Genomic DNA, 18,278 nt, shown 5'->3' on the forward strand with positions numbered 1-18,278 from the left:
ATACTTTTATTAAATAGTTCACTACAGAATGTGGATGTGGGAAATTGATGTATACTAAAACAGTGCTTCTCACACTATCTGATTTGGAGGACTGACAGTTACTTTTCTGGGGAGCAACCCCATATTTGTTCCCTCCGGAAGCTTACTAGGGACCACTAGTCAATGTTGAGGGGAGCAGTGCTGGTCCAGGGACCACCACTTTGAGTGTTGCTACTGCTGTATGTGCACATGAATGTAATTTCCAACATTCCCAAGAAACCCTATCACAGGGTTTTCTTGGCACAATTAGTTCAAAGGGCTTTCTTTGCCTTCCTCTGAGGGTGAGAGAGTATGGCTTGCCCATAGTCAGTGGTTTTTCATGGCCGAGTGGGGAATCAGATCCTGGTTTCTAGTGGATTTGAATTTCGGTCTAGCCTGAGAAAGTATGCTTTGTCCAAGACCACTCAGTGGGTATCTATGGCCTAGCACTGTAATGGACAACAAAACAGGGCTTAATGCTCAGAAAAATGATTTTTTTATTTGCCATAGTCAGTTTGAGAGGAAAGGAGAGATATACATCAGTTAAATAAAACAATCATTCTAAGATATCCTAATCACTTCAATGACTTCAGTAAAGACTTGGCACAACCTGCACTCCTTGGTTTGAATCCCATTGGTAATCTCAAGTACAGATCTTTTGAATAAATTGTGGGGAAATAAATAAACTTGTAAGTCCCATTGACCCAACTGTCCTACATAAATTAGGATTGCCAGTAGTATTTAGGTCTACACTCCTGACAAAAACCAAGCTTACTGGCATTTGCACATATTCTTCCCTCATTACCATTGTTTCCATTGTGTACCTACTTGTTAGGATGTAATTATAAGTTCTTTGAGACCTCTCTGGTGGCTTATATAACTCTGTAAAACCAAGTCTTTCTCTGTGGAATATTCTCCCCTGGGGGCAAGGTATATTTATCTATTTCACTTGTCTCCTTTCACACACAGAAGCCTTCATACTGTGAACAAGGCTCTTCTATTGCTAATTGCTGCTGCTTATTTGAATATTTTTAAAGGAAACTTTAATTCTTTTTGTAAAAAAAATGTAGATTACTCTGATAAGACTTTCACAGAAAAGTAGAACATAAATATTGTGAATACTTTTGTCACTGATAGTGCATTGATAATACCACAACATTTTAGAGCCATTATGAATGATACTCATGGGGCCTTGTTCTGTGACAATGGGCATGTCTCATGGTAATGTGCACAGAACATTATTAAACAGAAAATTTGAACTTCTAGAAACATTTTTAGATTTCATATACAAACAAGCAAAGAATGTTAACTTGTTCCACTGCCAATGCAGATGTTTAGAAATCTTGGAACTGAGAAAATTACCCAAGCAATTGCATTCCAAAAAGAACACTTTTCCAAGCTCTGGAAGCACTCAATATTAAAATAATTCAGCTATATTTTCTACATAAAGATTCAAATGTTTCTTTAATGATCCATAAGCCAGTTTCTTAAATAAGTGCTGTACTTACTGTTGAGAAGACGGAAGTCTATAAACGGGTAGGAACCACGTCGCTCAGAAAGAACCCCAGTCTGACCTCTCAGCCGTGCATCTCCTGCAAAACAGGACCACCCACCCAAGTTTAGAGGCACATTTCCTTCACAGGAGAAGTAGGCAAACCTTAATGTGAAGCAAGGTCAATTAGAGCAGTGTTATCTGGCTCAGAAAATAAAGTTTAATCTGTTTAAATTATGTCCTGCTAAAAGGGGGAAAAATTATATGGCTGGGGTTTCAAGAATTCTGAAGTAATCTTGTTTAAATGTTCAGCAAATGTAAAACCCAGAATGTGTTATGTAATTTATGATCTTATGACTGTAAATTGTTAACAGCAAGAATATTTATTTGGAGTCTAGCATTCTTTTGTGGGACTTACTGTTGTCAATCTGCTGTCAGAACAGTTGCTGCAGGTACCCCTTATAGCAGGTTTGGGCAAACTTGGGCCCTCCGGGTGTTTTGGATTTCAACTCCCGGTAGGCTGTTAGGAATTGTGGGAGTTGAAGTCCAAAACACCGGGAGCGCCCAAGTTTGCTTATGCCCACCTTATAGGTTTTAGTGATTCACAGTTTATACATTGAGCATCCCTCTCAGATTACAGAAGTGAAAGGATCAAAAGGGGTCAGATTGATATTGAATGAGTGAGTGAGTGACTATTATTGGCTCACAGACATAGAGCTGGGCTGTGGCTCAGCTAGTTAATAGCCAGCTGCAATAAATCACTACTGATCAAGAGGTCATGAGTTTGAAGCCAGCCCAGATCGGATTGAGCACCCGACCATTAAAATAGCCTAAGCAACCTGAAAGATAGTTGTATCTATCACGTAGGAAATTTAAGTGCTGCCTATGCAGGTAGGCTAATTTAACTAATTTACAACATCATAAAAATGGTCCAGCAGCATGCGGAAAGGAATGAGGAAGTAATCCATCAAGGACTCAGTGTCACAATGGATGATGAAGCAGCAGCTCCCCCTGTGGCCAGAATCGAGCATACCCTCATGAAGCCAGCAGCTTGAAAATGTTAAATTGCCTTTGTGTCTTTGTCTCTGTCTGTATGTCGTATGGCATTGAATGTTTGCCATGTATATGTACATTGTGATCCGCCCTGAGTCCCCTTCAAGGTGAGAAGAGCGGAATATAAATACTGTAAATTTAAAAAAAGAGGTCGTGAGTGGGCATATACTAACAGAAGACATTTTGTGAAATAGTAGAATGTGGGCAATCCACATTTTTCTATTTGTTTTTTCTAATTTATTTATATATCACTTTTCTCCTGGAGTGGGATCCAAGGTGGTTGACATAAAGAAACCCAACAGCAAAAAATTAAAAGCAATTTAAAATCATCATGTTAAAGTGGTATAAAATCATTGAAAAGACATACAAAAGTTACAACTAAATAAATCATCCGCGAATCCCACCCGGGGAGAGTGCGGATAAGCTCCCTCTCTCAGCTCCAGCTCCATGTGGGGACATGAGAGAAACCTCCCACAAGGATGGTAAAACATCAAAACATTCGGGCGTCCCCTGGGCAATGTCCTTGCAGACGGCCAATTCTCTCACTCCAGAAGCGACTTGCAGTTTCTCAAATCGCTCCTGACACGAAAAAAAAAAAACTAAATAAATTAAGCACACATCCCAACAAGGAGCTTCCCTACATGCACATTAAAAGCCTGCTTAAATAAAACAATTAGTGGAAGCTCTTCAGCTGATGCAGACCGACAGAAATCATCTGAAAGTGATACTTGAAATTAAGGAGAAGCACATATTCCCCAGGATTTGTACATTTTCCCCATGAGCAACAGGATCTTTTTAGAAAGACATGCCTTGGCAATTGTACTTAAGCCTCTGTTTACCTTCAACTGCAAAGCAAAGTATGCTTATGAAGGTGAGGAAAAGCTTGAGCTATGACATAGAGGTGTCTTTTACCACTTGAAAGGGCAGCTCATCTAAGTACATTTCAAGCATATTATCTAATTTTTATCTGAGAAAAACAACAACAGTGAAGCAGCACGAAAGCCTAGTCAAGAAGCTGAAGACGATGACGACAGATTTGAATCATTAAAGCAGGAATAGGTAAAACTAGGAAGGAGAGGACATTTCCAAAGACTCGTCTCCCTCCAAGAAAGCTTCTGGCCAGATTCACATCTGAAGATCATTAGTCTCAAGAAGGAAGACAACTATTTGGTGACCAATGTCATCTAGTGGTTTGAGTGTTGGACTAAACTCTGGAGACCAGGCTTTGAATCCCTGCTCAGACATGGAAATCCATCAGGTGACCTTGGCCAAGTCATACTCTCTCAGCCTCAAAGGAAGGCAATGCCAAACCTTCTGAACAAATCTTGTCATGAAACTCCCTTTATAGATTTGCCTTGCAGTCACTGTAAGCTGGAAGTGGTTTGAAGGCACAGAACAACAAATATTATGTATTCCTCTGTAGTATAATGGCAGAGTGGAAGAAATAATCCCCTCCCCTTTCTTGACAAGGATTCTGAAAGCAAACAAATTCAGAATTTTTTGTTCATGAACACACCTGTTGTTACTACTGTGTAAACCCCCAAACACTATGGCATTAGCAGTACCGATCATCTAACAGAAAGACAGAAAAGGCCACCAAACTTAGCAAACAAACAAAGCCACACACAACTTTTGGGGGATGATCACAACAAAATATTCCCTTGCAAGACTTGTATCTGGCAACGGACACTATGGAACAGCTAATTGACAGTACAGTGAGAGAGAAAATCCAAGAATTTTTTAGTCATTTCTCTCTGAAGGAGCAATTTGCCAATTCCATATCCTGGAAATCCATGTCTGCATCTGTATCTGATTAGTAAAAAGCACATACTGGAATGGATATGAATGCCTCTTTCTTATGGTCCTTGAATCTTGCCCATTCTTCATTTCCTTGCAAACAGTGCTTTTGTACATGGAGAGCAGTTGCTACCATGTATCTCTTAGTCTTATCCTAAATACCCAGGTGTTATTCCATGAAAAAGTAACATCCACTTTGGGAATCTATAAGCAGAAATCTGTATTTTTTTCTCTTTAGTCAAGGACTCTTACTGAAACATTAACAGGCATTTAGCATTCCGGCATTAACCTTTTCTCAGACATAAAAAATGTTTTGCGAAGAAAAAACATTGGGCTTCAATGTCCTCATCCAACTACAGTTACTTGTGATAAATTGTTTTACAAATAACAGCCTCTCAACCAAATCCGGCTAACAAGATCTTACATGCAATAACAGATCTTCATATAAATATTGCTCAACAAATCCATAATAACAGGCATAAATCAAACACACACCCAAGTGCACATCCAAGTATTGCTTTTGCTTTTATACATTGCATTATTTTTGTTGGAATGTCGGTCTGAATGTTCAAACATTCACTGGTGCGTCCAGTCACAGGTAACCATTCTTATTGCATGTCTTTCTGTCATTTCTGTCAGTCAAACTGTATAACTTTTATTCTGCCCCTCCTCCAGGACTGGAACTCAAACCAGCTCCAACATGATTTAAAACCAAATGCAACAAAAAGCACTGTAAGATATACAGTGGCCCTCCACATTTACAGGTTTGATTTTTCAACTCTATTGTCAGCGTTCTCCAGTCATGTGAGATTCTTATAGAGAACATCTCTCTAGGAATTTCTAGGTCTTCCAGTTTGATCCTATCCAGTGGAAGTTCTTAACTTTGTGCTGGAGGACCTAGAAATTCCTAGGGAGATGTTTTTTCTCAGGTAAAAAAATATAGCAATTTCTTTATTTGTGGTTTTTCACCTCCATGTGTGTCTGGTGCCCCTAAACCCTGAGATTATGGAAGGAACCTGATGCTTTATATTTAAAATTGTGGACACTACCTGTGTCATTGGAATATTCCTGACCTTTTGCTTTGCAAGAACTAAGTATGAAGAAATAATTGAACCAGGTGGGAAAAGTGCAGCCCAATCTTTTTGTGTGTGCCCCCAATGCTTCCAGATGTCTGTTTATGCTTTTTTTTGGGGGGGGGGGGGGATAAATCCAATACATCACCCAAATAAAAAGACAAAAATACTTAAAGTATACATTAACTCCCCAAACCCAAAAAATAAGCCCAAATTTTGAGAAATTAAACTTGGAGTACTTTTTAAATCATTCTTAGGACTAATCTTCCATTGATGTTTGGCTGTAAAAACTGAAGTTTGGTCTGTTTGTCTGAAAATTAACTAGTGTTCTTGCAGCAATCACCTATCTGGATAGATATCCAGTAGCACTGGGAGCAATATATACCTCGAGGTATATACCCACCTACCCAAATCACAGCTACTGCAAAAGTCAGGAGTTCATACAGAGCCTTGTGGAAGCAACAGTGGCTACAACACAGCTATGAGCCACTCCCTTTTTCCTGTACTGATGAGTGGAGGGAATAGGTGATAATGCTAGTGTCCCATCTGGGCAGTGGACCTATCCAAATCAAACATGATCCAGCTGTCCCCACTGCACTGAAGCCATGGGATAATCCAGAGTTTCCACCAAACTCCAGAGTATCTCCCAACTTTGCTTTAAGTAGGACAAATCCAATTTAATCCAAGAAAACTGGTGAAGCTCACTGGTCACAGTATTATGCCATGGTGAAGTCAATTCAGGTTTCTTGCCCATGTAGACTTGCTCTATGTAATACTCACAAGGCTTGATTTCAAAGCCTTTGCTTGTTTTAGTTGCTCTTCTGTGGACACATTCCATTTTGTCAATATCCCCCTTGATCTATTGTGTCCAGAGAGGAACAATATATCAGGTTTGACTAAAGCAGAATAGAGTGGGACTACAACTTCCCTTGAGCTAGACAAGTGGTTCCCAACCTGTGGGTCCACAGATGTTTTGGCCTTCAACTCCCAGAAATCCTAACAGCTTGTAAACTGGGGTTTCTGGGAGTTGTAGGCCAAAACACCTGGGGACCCACAGGTTGAGAACCACTGATCTAGACACTTATTCAAGGACATGATCAATGAAAGCAGTGGGTTTCAATTTTGTTTGATTAATTTAGAGCCATAGATTCAACTCTTACTACAGAGTCTAGTTCTAACCATCCTCTAAACTGCCAAGATGGAAATAGCTGGCAGAAAAGATGTCCTCTTTCCCCTGTAACCTTTGCTCTGTTCCAATGTACTAGGGATTCTCTGGAACAGATTTGAGGGACAGGGGAAAGAAGGTGGAGGAGAACATAGGGAAGCGCCATTAATCTAGTAAAACGCCATTCACAAAGAAAAATACAATAAGGAAAAAAAGAGACTATATTGATATTCACGCCAATGGGCAGAACTCTGTGTATCTCATACAAGGGCAGAATTTTGCATCTTGACAATGCCCTATTATTTTTTCTTCAAAAACATTTTAAAAACTTGAGTAACAGAGCGTGCTTTTTAGTATCACTTACTGAAAGGAGAAAAAATTCTTATATGGTGTAAATCTTCCATTTGAAATAAATCAATGAGAATTAAAAGAGCTTCAAGTTGGCTGGGCTGAATCCCAAAATTCTTACTCTTATGGTTGTAAAAATGTGTGAGAATGTGGCAATAACTGGTTGAAACTCCAGCAGTAAACGATAATTGGAAGACTATGGTGGAATTATAACAAAGATTGTTTCTGCAGTACACTATATCACACCCCCACCCCAATTAACAAGTGATTAACAGAAGAAAGATAAGGGTTGCGGAAAATATATAGAAATAAACATCTGAGGACAAACGAATCCTGAGCACTTTTAATTGCCTGCAGTCTGGTAAAACCAAATTGCTCACTTAGCAACAGACAATGCATAGTGTTTCTATGACAACACTGCAGCCAGGGACTTCATTAGTAATGTTTCATTACTATAGTTCATTTTATTAATTATTTAAATACTGGTTGAGCTCTCCTTGTCTGTTGTGTAAAATCACTTTCACAAGAACAGCATTCAGCTAAACTGATACAGTGAAGAGTACTGAGGAAATAACTACACACCCTATTATTCATGGTTTCGAAATGCATGTGAATATGCAGACTTCCAAAACACACACATGCATGACATATGCTTTTGAAAGACAGGCAGCAGCAGGGCTAGATCCAACACCTTACTCTGGATTCCTATTAACCTCCTAAAATGCAATGAACACTGAATAGAGTGTCTCCCATCTTTGCAACAATTCTGATACATGACTTGCTACCAACCTGGGTTCTGATTTAATTGCCAATCCCACACGTTGGGGAGTTGCAGCATGCTGGCGGTCAGATAAGTCGTGTCTGGCACTAGCTCCGCACAAAGAATGTGAGTAATATAGATATCTTCTATCAGAATTACCAAGATCCGTAGATAATAACGGACTGTATGCAGCTTTTTAAGAAGAATTCAATAACCTTCAATATTTGATTATGGGACTTTATATTTAAACAGTTTTCTGCCTTTGAAGGAGGGTAGCTGCCAGCTTGTTGTCTAGCATCTGCAACAGAGAGCTTGTGACCTGTTGCAACACAGACTCCTTAAAGCGCCAGACCAAACATTAGTAAAAATACAGTTTATTAGTTCACAACCAAAAGGAGCCCAAAAACAAACTCAAAAAGCTCAGAACATTTAATCTTCAGTGTGAAACACAGAATCCCCACAGCACAAAGCCCCAGACCCTGGAAAATAATCCGGATTAAACCGGAGTATAACCCGGTTTAAAAACAAACTTTGTAAAACAACAAAGAAGGCACTCCAATTCCCAGCAGGACATCAGCAGGCAGGAGTTGACGACCAGCAGGGGCCCGAAGACGTCTGTCGAAGTCACCCAAACACAATGTCAACGTTGTTGAGTCCAGTCCGGGTCAGATAAGGAGAGGTCAGCAATAAGAAATCCAGTCCAGGTCAGAGAAGGAGAAGTCAGCAATACGAAATCCAGTCCAGGTCATACACAGAGCCAAAACATAGAATGCAGCACAGCAACTAATGCACAAGATCAAAACAAAGCAGTCCAGAGAAAACCCTCACAGTTCCAACCCCCACAGCCATGGATAATCCAGATTAAACTTACGTTCACAGAAGTCTTCCCAAAGTCCGTCTTCCTAAACAGCTCACATGGACACACAAACACCCAACAACACTTTGCTGACTGCAAAGGTGATCCATTTCCCAAACCCACTTTTATTCACAAATCATCCTCAGAACTAGAATCAGCCAACACCCTGCTAGCAGCTGCAGCCTGTTGCCTCAATTCCTCCTCAGAGCTAGAATCAGACAACGCCCCACCAGACCTCCTTTCAGCTGAAGCCCTTTGCGGATCCCTCCACCTAGTCCATCTTTTATCCAAACCTATAATTCCCCAAGACCCAGCTGGATCCCCACTGTTCCAACCCTCAAACGTGTCGCTACTTGTGGGTTTTCTCGAGAGATCTTGGATCTCTCGCACCTTAGTCCAGTCCATTACCTCATCCTCTGAACTTGTCATCCCATCCTCTTGATTCTCAACCCCATCATCCCCCTCAAAGCCCTCAAATGAGTCATCATCAGTAGGATCCATAAGTATTTCCCGGATTCGCTTCCTTTGTTGCTCCTCATCGGAGTCTTGCTCACAAGTAGTCTTTCTTCCTCTTCTAGTGCACCTAGTAGTATCATTACTCAAAAAATCCATCACAACATGACCTGCTGATAGCTCTAAGGGAGTTGCAGTCCAGAAAAATTGTAAAACAGTAACATCAGCATTCCTGTGGAAAGGGATGCAATGGCAACAAAGCCTAAGGATAAGAGCTTACCTACATTGCCCAGTAAACCCAGTAACTCAATAGAAACAAAAATCGACCAGCTGCTGCTGGCATTTGAATCTATGCAGGCATCACAAACTCGTGTTGAAATGTCAGTGAATACTTTAGTGGCGGAGGTAGCTCAAATACAAACAAAAATGTCAGAAATTGATAACCATATGATGGCAACAGAAACCAGAAGCAAGGAAAATGAGAAAGACCTACAAGATGTTCACCAAGATATGGCAGACATGAAAGCTGAGTTAATAAATTTTCAAAACAGACTGAGGAGAAGAAATATTAGGATCAAGGGTTTGCCGAATGACCTGTCTAATAGTTACTTATTAAGCAAGCTGATTGCCTGGGGTAAAATTTATGGCACCAGACTTCAGCCATCCCAAATTGAAAGAGCTCACAAAGTTTACAGCTTACAAAATCACAAGTCCCAGGATGTGCTGGTTGCTTTTGTGAAGGAATCCCAGAGGGACTTGGTCTTAAAACAATTCAGAAGCATCAAAGATCTACAATATGAAGGAAGAAAAGTCCAAATATTTCTAGATCTGGCAAAAGAGACAATAAAACAAAGGACAGATCTGCATCCTCTTACTCAACGATTGATGGCAGCAGACATCAGATTTTTGTGGGGCTTTACTGCAACTATAAGGATTTATAGAGATGGGAAATTATTAATTGCTAAATCACCTGAAGACGGAAGGAAATTGCTCCAACAATTGGGACTGGAACTGGAGCAGACAGGAGAAGTGGAGGAAGAAAATCATTAAAGAGAAGACTTTGAGGATAAATAAAGGGACTCAAAGGAACTTTAAAGAAAGGGAGCAAGATGTTAGGTTACTTTTTTTCCCTCTTGGGTGAAAAAGGGAGGGTGTTTTAGTTGATGTAAGTTCTAGGTGCAGAAGACTGCAGAAGACTGAAGAGAAGTCTGGCACCCAATTTAAGGTTAAGATTAGAAGCAAAATTAAGTATTTAGGAGTTACAATACCTGTAAATTATTCAGAGTTAAAAAAATAAATTTTGATAAATTTTGATAGGGAAATCCAAGAACAACTATTGGAATATAAAAAAATTAATCTCTCATGGTTTGGCAAAATTGCCATTTTTAAAATGAAACTATTATCTATATTTAACTTCTTATGTAATATGTTACCTATTAAATTACTAGAAGTTGATCTTAAAAAATGGCAGAAATTAGTTAATGAATTTTGTAATGGAACTAGAAGATCTCGGCTACCAAAAGGCTTATGGCATATTCCACAGAAATTAGGGGGATTAGAAATACAAGAATTAAAAACCGTGGAGGCAGTGACAGACTATATTTCTAGGTGCGAATATCTCTGCAGATGCAGACTGCAGCCAGGAAATCAGAAGACGTTTACTTCTTGGGAGGAGAGCAATGGGCAACCTTGACAAAATAGTGAAAAGCAGAGACATCATACTGGCAATGAAGGTCCGCATAGTCAAAGCAATGGTATTCCTCATAGTAACCTATGGATGCGAGAGCTGGACCATAAGGAAGTCTGAGAGAAGGAAGATAGACGCTTTTGAATTTTGGTGCTGGAGGAAAATCCTGAGAGTGCCTTAGACCGCAAGAAGATGCAACCAGTCCATCCTCCAGGAAATAATGCCCGGCTGCTCACTGGAGGGAAGGATGTTGGAGGCAAAGTTGAAATATTTTGGCCACATCATGAGAAGACAGGAAAGTTTGGAAAAGATCATGATGCTGGGGAAAATGGAAGAGAGGCCGACCAAGGGCAAGATGGATGGACGGTATCCTTGAAGTGACTGGCATGAACTTGAAGGAACTGGGGGTGGTGACGGATGACAGGAAGCTCTGGCACACACTGGTCCATGAGGTCACGAAGAGTCGGAAACGACTGACTGAATAAAGAGAAGATAATAAAGGGAGTGTTTAGGCTGCTTTCTGAACCTAAATTAATCTGGCGGGAACTGGAAGGAAAGTGTTGGCAAAGAGATTATGGGGATATGTTTTTCTTGTCAAAAACTGGCAAAGTAATTAAGGTGTGTAAAAACAACCTGGCTAAAGAGGTTATGGAGACATGGGCTAAGTTAAGAAACAAGATATTTCCAGGAGTTTCTCCTCTAACCCCAATATTCCTGCTGGAAAATTTTCCAGAAGATCTAAGAATTAAACTTAAGAATAAAAAATTAGAGGAGGTGGAAACTACTCTTTCTTGGAAGGAATGGATACAAAATTCAAGGGGCAACCTTAATAAGTTAGAACAACAAGGTGTCCTGAATTGGTTTGAGAGGCAACAGCTATATAATTGGAAAAAGGATTGGTTAGGTAAAAATCCCAGATGCAGAGAGCTGAATAAATATGAAGAATGGCTGAGCAAACTTAAAAATCAAACTTCAGGGAAACTTCAGGGAAAGGACTAATTGGGAAAATATATAATGGATTAATAGGGGAAGAAATAGGGCTGAAGCTGTTAGAAAAGGTCTGGGAAGGAGACCTGGGGCCCCTGATGGATCTCGATTGGAAAAGGGTTCTAAAGTGGAGAGTGGTTAAGAATTTGTCAATAAGATTAAAAGAAAATGTATACAGTCATATGGAGATGGTATACCACACCGGTTAAGCTACACCAGATGGATAAGAAACAAAGTAACCTCTGTTGGAGATGGGGTATGCATAAAGGGACATATTTTCATTTATGGTGGGAATGCCTCCAGGTGAAGAATTTTTGGAATAAAATATGTATAGAAATTAGTAACATTATATGTTTAAACATCACTCTGGATGCGAGGTTAGCATCATTAATGGACACCACAAAGTTGAATTTAAAAATGGAAAAGAAAGAATTGGTGATTATTTTACTCACAGCGGCAAGACTTATAATTGCAAGGAACTGGAAGGTAGTAACCAATCTCACACTGGAAGCATGGTATGGGGAGGTCTGGAATGTAGCTCTAAATGACAGATTATCAATGGAAATGGGGGTGTTCAGGGGGGAAATTAATAGATCTGATTTTGATTTATACTGGTCAGTTTTCATTAAATACGTTCTAGAAAGTGAAAAAGGAAAATAATATAACCCTGTTGGTCAGAAATTTTGGATATGACATTGGTTTAATGGTTGAATAATAAATTTTATGGTAAATGAAATGATACTTGTTCAGGCCTTGGTGGTGGGGTTGTTGTTTGTAAAATGTTCACTCTTTTGTGTTCTGTTTCACTGTAAGTTTTTAATGTATGTAAATAAAAATAAATATATCAAAAATAAATAAATAAAAGCAATCCCACACATTTTCCAGGAAGCAAGCTCATTTTTTTCCTCAATCACTGATTGTACAGGTAAATAGTTGCACATTAATTACAGAGATTGAAAGTTACTTTTGAAGTGTTTATCTGGAGCCTAGTTTGTATTCTTTTTTACTGCTTTCAATCTGCTATCACTCAAGTTGCCACAATTATACCTTTCTAGGTTTTTTTTATTCACAGTTTAGCAGAATTAGAATCATAGAATCATAGGGTTGGAAGAGACCTTGTGGGCCATCCAGTCCAACCCCCTGCCAGGAAGCAGGCAAATCTCATTCAAAGCACCCCCAACAGATGGCCACCCAGCCTCTGCCTAAAAACCTCCAAAGAAGGAGCCTCACCACACTCCAGGGCAGAGAGTTCCAGTGCCAAATAGCTCTCACAGTGAGTTTTTTCCCTCCTCCCTGTGACTCCCCCTCACATATTTATACATGGCTATCATGCAGAGACGGTTCAACCGAGAGGCAATATAGTCATTTGCCTGTGGCGCCGTCCTCCTGGGGGCGCCCTCGAGCCATCACACCCCCCCCCCCCACCTCCTTTCCCTTCGGCCGGGCCTTCGGGAAGGCCCAGGCAGGCCGCAGCAGCAAGGCCAGCTAAATCATGGCCCTCTTTCAGGACGTGGCGCCCAGGTGAGGAGGGGAAGGGGAAGGGGCGTCTCACGAAGCCAGGGTGTACCCCTTCTCCTCCCCAGCTGAAGCCCAAAGAAAGCCAAGGAGGAGGAAGAGGCAAGCGACTGCTGCTCTCTCTTTCTGTCTCTGTCCCCTCCTCCTCCTCCACCTCTTTCTAGTCCGGTGTAGGGGCTGTAGCGAAGCTCCTAAGGAGAAGAAGCAGGAGGAAGGGGGGAGGAGAGGGGCTCTCTCTCTCTAGCTTTCTTTCCCTCCTTTGCTCATCTCTCCCACCGGTGGCTTGGGAAAGAGGGCCCAAGGCACAGGCTCCAAGGGGTACCTCCTCCTCCTCCTCCTCCTCCTCTTCCCCAGGAGAGCCCATGCCCTGGGGCATCTGCAGCAGCTTTCACCAGAAGGTGCAGTTAAAGTGCCTCCCCGCATCCCAGTTCAATTTCCTCCTTTCTCCTCCCAACACCTCCCAACAAAGGATCCCCCCCCCCCCCCCGCGCAGGCAACAGCCAGGCTTTGAAACTGCAAGGCTAATCATGCTGGCCAGCTACAACAGTCACATTTGCCTCAAACAGACAAGAGTTCTTTCCCCCACCCTGGACATATAGTCCAGAAAACTCACAACAACCCATGGACTCAAATCTTCTCCAAAACCTGGGAAGAAGGGGGCGGGGAGGCATTTGCAGCCTCTGGTTCTCCTTTCCACTCATTGCTGACAATTTTAGGGGCCTCTTTCTCTTTAAATGTGCCCTAACCCGGAGTGCTACCGTACCTTTTAAAAAAACAAGCTGAAAAGTGTATGCTCCCGCCAGTAAACAAGTCACGTCCCTCCCCCTTACATGCCCATCACCAAACATTTAAAGGGTAGGTCAATGTATAGATAGATAGATAGATAGATAGATAGATAGATAGATAGATAGATAGATAGATATAGCAAGACTTGGATGAAGGCAGCAAATCCACATCAAGTGCTGCCTGCATCTGTCCAAGGTGATCTTGTGTCCAGTTGGGGAGAAAGCATCTTTTTCATAAGAAAACCATAAAATCAGGACTGTAAATAAAGAAGAATCTGAAAACGGGAATTCCAGACAGCTAACATCTCCCAACCAAGGATTCCCACAGAGAGGCAACTTTGGAGGGAGAGAAGTAGTGTGTATTATCAAAGTCATTATTATTATTACTATTATTATTAAGATTATTATTATTGTGTTGCTTTGAGCCATGAAAATGAACACAATCCGGCCCCAAGTATTAAAACACTCTAATATCAGAACTGTATATAAAGAACAATACTATGCAAACAGGGTAATTCCAGGCAGGAAACAATCAGGGCCAACTAACACCTCCCAACAAAGGATTCCCCCAGGGAGGAAACTGTAGAGGGAGAGAAGTAGTGTGTATTACCAAAGTCATTATTATTATTATTATTATTATTATTATTATTATTATTATTATTGTGTTGCTTTAAGTCATGAAAATGAACACAATCTGGCCCCAAGAATTAAAAAAACTCTTAAACCAGAACTGTAAATAAAGAACAACACTATGCAAGCAGGGTAATTCCAGGCAGGAAACCATCAGGGCCAGCTAACACCTCCCAACAAAGGATTTCCTCAGGCAGGAATCAGCCAGGCCTTGAAGCTGCAAGGCTATTCAATGCTAATCCCAATGATCAATTTCAACATTCTCACTGGCCTCCATCAGACAAGAGTTCTTTCAAACACTGGACCTTCCACAGATATGTAAACATCGCTTGCTTAGTTTCCAAAAACCGCACACACAGCCTTTGAGGATGCCTGCCATAGATGCAGGTGACACGTTAAGAGAGAATGCTTCTCAAACATGGCCATACAGCCTGGAAAACTCACAGCAACCCCATGCTTTCCTTCCTTCCTGCCCTGGCTTCTGCCAAGAAAATGAGACTTTGTACTTGCATTGGTTTAATCTGCCGTTTCCCTGGTTCTTCCTGAGAAAGGTAGGATCAAAAAGGCTCAAGTTTTCAATGAGTTTTTCTCTCTCCCTATGGTAGGTGGTATGGAATACATTATCCTGGCCTCTGTTACATCAGCTCCAATGTCTGGCAATCTGCTACTGGGCTGAATTCAAAGTGCTGGTCTTGACCTATCAAGCCTAAACGCTTCTGGTCCAGGGTTGTTTTATGTTTTCCGGGCTGAATGGCCATGTTCCAAAAGTATTCTCTCCTGACATTTCACCCCCATCTATGACAGGCATCCTCAGAGGTTGTGAGGTATGGACTGGGTTATCTGAGTCCACATTGCCTTATATCCCAGTTCAAAGCAGAAAATGTGGGATTTTATTCAGCTGTGTGGAAGGGGCCTTGGGGAAAATGATCCTTGCAGTCATAATTTAGTGCGAATGGTGAGCATGGTTCCAGGATCTCATTCTAGGTTTTGAACTGGATTATATTAATCTTCACTGCCAGATAATCTGGGATAAGCAGATAATCTGGGATCAGATCCTGGGATATAGGCTAATGTAAGTGACGGTCCTGGAGGAGGAATAAGGGTGTGTGTGTGTGTGTGTGTGTGTATATATATATATATGTGTGTGTGTGTGTGTGTGTGTGTGTATATAGGGAGCTCCAAGTGGCACAGCGGGTTAAACCACTGAGCTGATGAACTTACTGACCAAAAGGTTGCAGGTTCAGATCTGGGGAGCGGAGTGAGCACCCGCTGTTAGCCCCAGCTTCTGCCAGCCTAGCAGTTTGAAAACATGCAAATATGAGTAGATCAATAGGTACTGCTCTGGCAGGAAGGTAACGGCTGCTGCCACCACCTTCAGGTCAGCAACCCAATAATTTGTTGGCTGTTCCAATTTGGGGAGCAGGGTGAGCTCCCGCTGTTAGCCCCAGCTTCTGCCAACCTAGTAGTTCAGTGATTGGTTTGGGTGGGGGCGCCAAAATTTCTGTTCGCCTATACTTGAAAATTACCTTGGACCGGCTCTGCTATCATGTATAAATTGTATAACTTGTTGCAACATTGATTTAGTTATTTGCATTATGTCATTTTTTCTTGTTTGAACGTGAAGAAGCTCACTAGATTTAGCCTGCAGAAAAGAAGGCTGAGAGGAGATATGATAGCCATGTATAAATATGTGAGGGGCAGTCATAGGGAGGAGGGAGCAAGTTGTTTTCTGCTGCCCTGCAGACTAGGACACAGAACAATGGCTTCAAACTACAGGAAAGGAGATTCCACCTGAACATCAGGAAGAACTTCCTCACTGTGAGAGCTATTCATCAGTGGAACTCTCTGCCCCGGACTGTGGTGGAGGCTCCTTCTTTGGAGGCTTTTAGGCAGAGGCTGGATGGCCATCTGTCGGGGGCGCTTTGAATGAGATTTCCTGCTTCTTGGCAGGGGGTTGGACTGGCTGGCCCATGAGGTCTCTTCCAACTCTATGATTCTAGATAATTAAATAACAGATACAATATATAAGTCCAATCAAAAGCAAATTTAAACTAATCATAATATTAAAATAATTATCTGATTAACATCTTTCCCCAATATTTTTCCTTTAAAAAATTGGCAGTAAAACACACACAAAAAGTAACTGATATATGCAGACAAATGTTACTTAAACATGCATCTATACCTATAACTCTAAAATTAAGGTAGGTCTGGGGGAACATTTGTGGTCATGTCAGTAATGCCACAGTCATAGGACTGAATACCAACCAGTTATGGATATGTAAGTCTAGCTTATACAGTACATTCATATCTGCTCAAGAGAATGCCAGGTCTCATCAATTAAGTGAAATGCTGGCTGGTGGAGGATGTATAGCAAAATGGAAGGCAAGATCGTTTTTGTTAGATCTGGTCAATACTTGCTCAAGAATGAAGTGGTAGAGTACACCGTATCACTTCAGAATGAAGATGTAAACTCACACTCCTGAACTCACCCTTGTATTAAAAACAGAACCTTTCCCACAAATCTTAACATTTACATGCTAGCTCTTTGACTTTTAAGTTGGACACCTTCCAGCAGCAGTATAAATTGCGTACAGTCCAGTTAACTGCTTTTTTGTACTGCATATGTAGATTAGGTCATTTTCACCAATCTATTGCTCAGTGTTGATGCCACACTGGTACAACTGCTTGAAACATGGCAATAGTTCACCAGATGGTGTGCACTGTTCCAAGAACTCGTTTCAACATATTTAGACAGACCCAGAGTGTTAATACTTGATCATGTAGGGAAAGGCACCTATCCCAGTTTCCTCAAATAACTGTTAATTATCTCTTGCAAATGATGAACACATGTCTAATTAAGAACTTTTGTAGAGATAATTCATAACTCATGGCAAATATGTGCTCTTTTTAAAAGGATTTTGAGTCACACTGCATGAAGTTTGCTCTCTGGTCGTGCAGTTGACGTCATATGCACATCATGATTTGCAAATTCTCTTATCAAGGATACAATCAGCCGATTTCTCTTAAACAGAGGTAATTAACTCATTTTTCAAACACAAGTCTGGACCAGCATCACACTTGTCTCTTAACTGCTTCATTGATCACTTAGGAATCTATTCAGTTAAATGTATTTTTCCAGATTTAAATGTCACCACGCCCCATCCAACTGTCTTGGAAAAGAGTTTGTCAGTTGACTACTATAGATGACAGACCATATTGCTTTGTGACTGAACACTACTGCAATCCCATTGCACCATATTTACCAAGATATTTGCAATTAGCCCTCTATATCCATAGATTCTGCACCCACAGATTCCATTATCCATGGCTTGAAAGTACTTTTTTAACCCCAAAAGCAAACCTTGATTTTGGGTGTGTGAGTGTGTGCATGTTGTGGGTAATGGTGCATGCATGGATTTGGGAATCCTGGAACCAAACCCCAGCAGATACAAGGGCCTGTTATACTCACCTATAACTCCCATTTGTAAGCTGACTGCTTATCCTTTCCTCTTTGCTTCAAGGTTCCCAAGATCTAGTCTCTTGTTGAAGCTAACAAAGTTGTGAGAAAAACTTTCTCACTTTCAAAAGCCCTGCTTTGAGAAACTGAAAGCTTTGTTAATTTCACTGACTTGCCAGTTGCCATTAACTAATTTAAA

General features: G+C 41.0%; 1 protein-coding gene across 6 annotated transcripts in view; it reads right to left on the bottom strand.

Moving 5' to 3' along the window:
• The window catches only part of pde7b (phosphodiesterase 7B), a 243,153-nt gene that overhangs the window by 42,910 nt on the left and 181,965 nt on the right, over positions 1-18,278 (bottom strand). For all 6 annotated transcript variants that reach the window (XM_008114527.3, XM_008114526.3, XM_008114525.3 and 3 more), the window contains one exon: positions 1,527-1,610. In XM_008114527.3, the coding sequence (XP_008112734.1) occupies positions 1,527-1,610 (84 nt within the window). The remainder of the gene's footprint in view (positions 1-1,526; positions 1,611-18,278) is intronic.

The sequence above is a fragment of the Anolis carolinensis genome, chromosome 1, assembly GCF_035594765.1.
Source record: "Anolis carolinensis isolate JA03-04 chromosome 1, rAnoCar3.1.pri, whole genome shotgun sequence".
NCBI classification, from domain to species: Eukaryota; Metazoa; Chordata; class Lepidosauria; order Squamata; family Dactyloidae; genus Anolis; species Anolis carolinensis.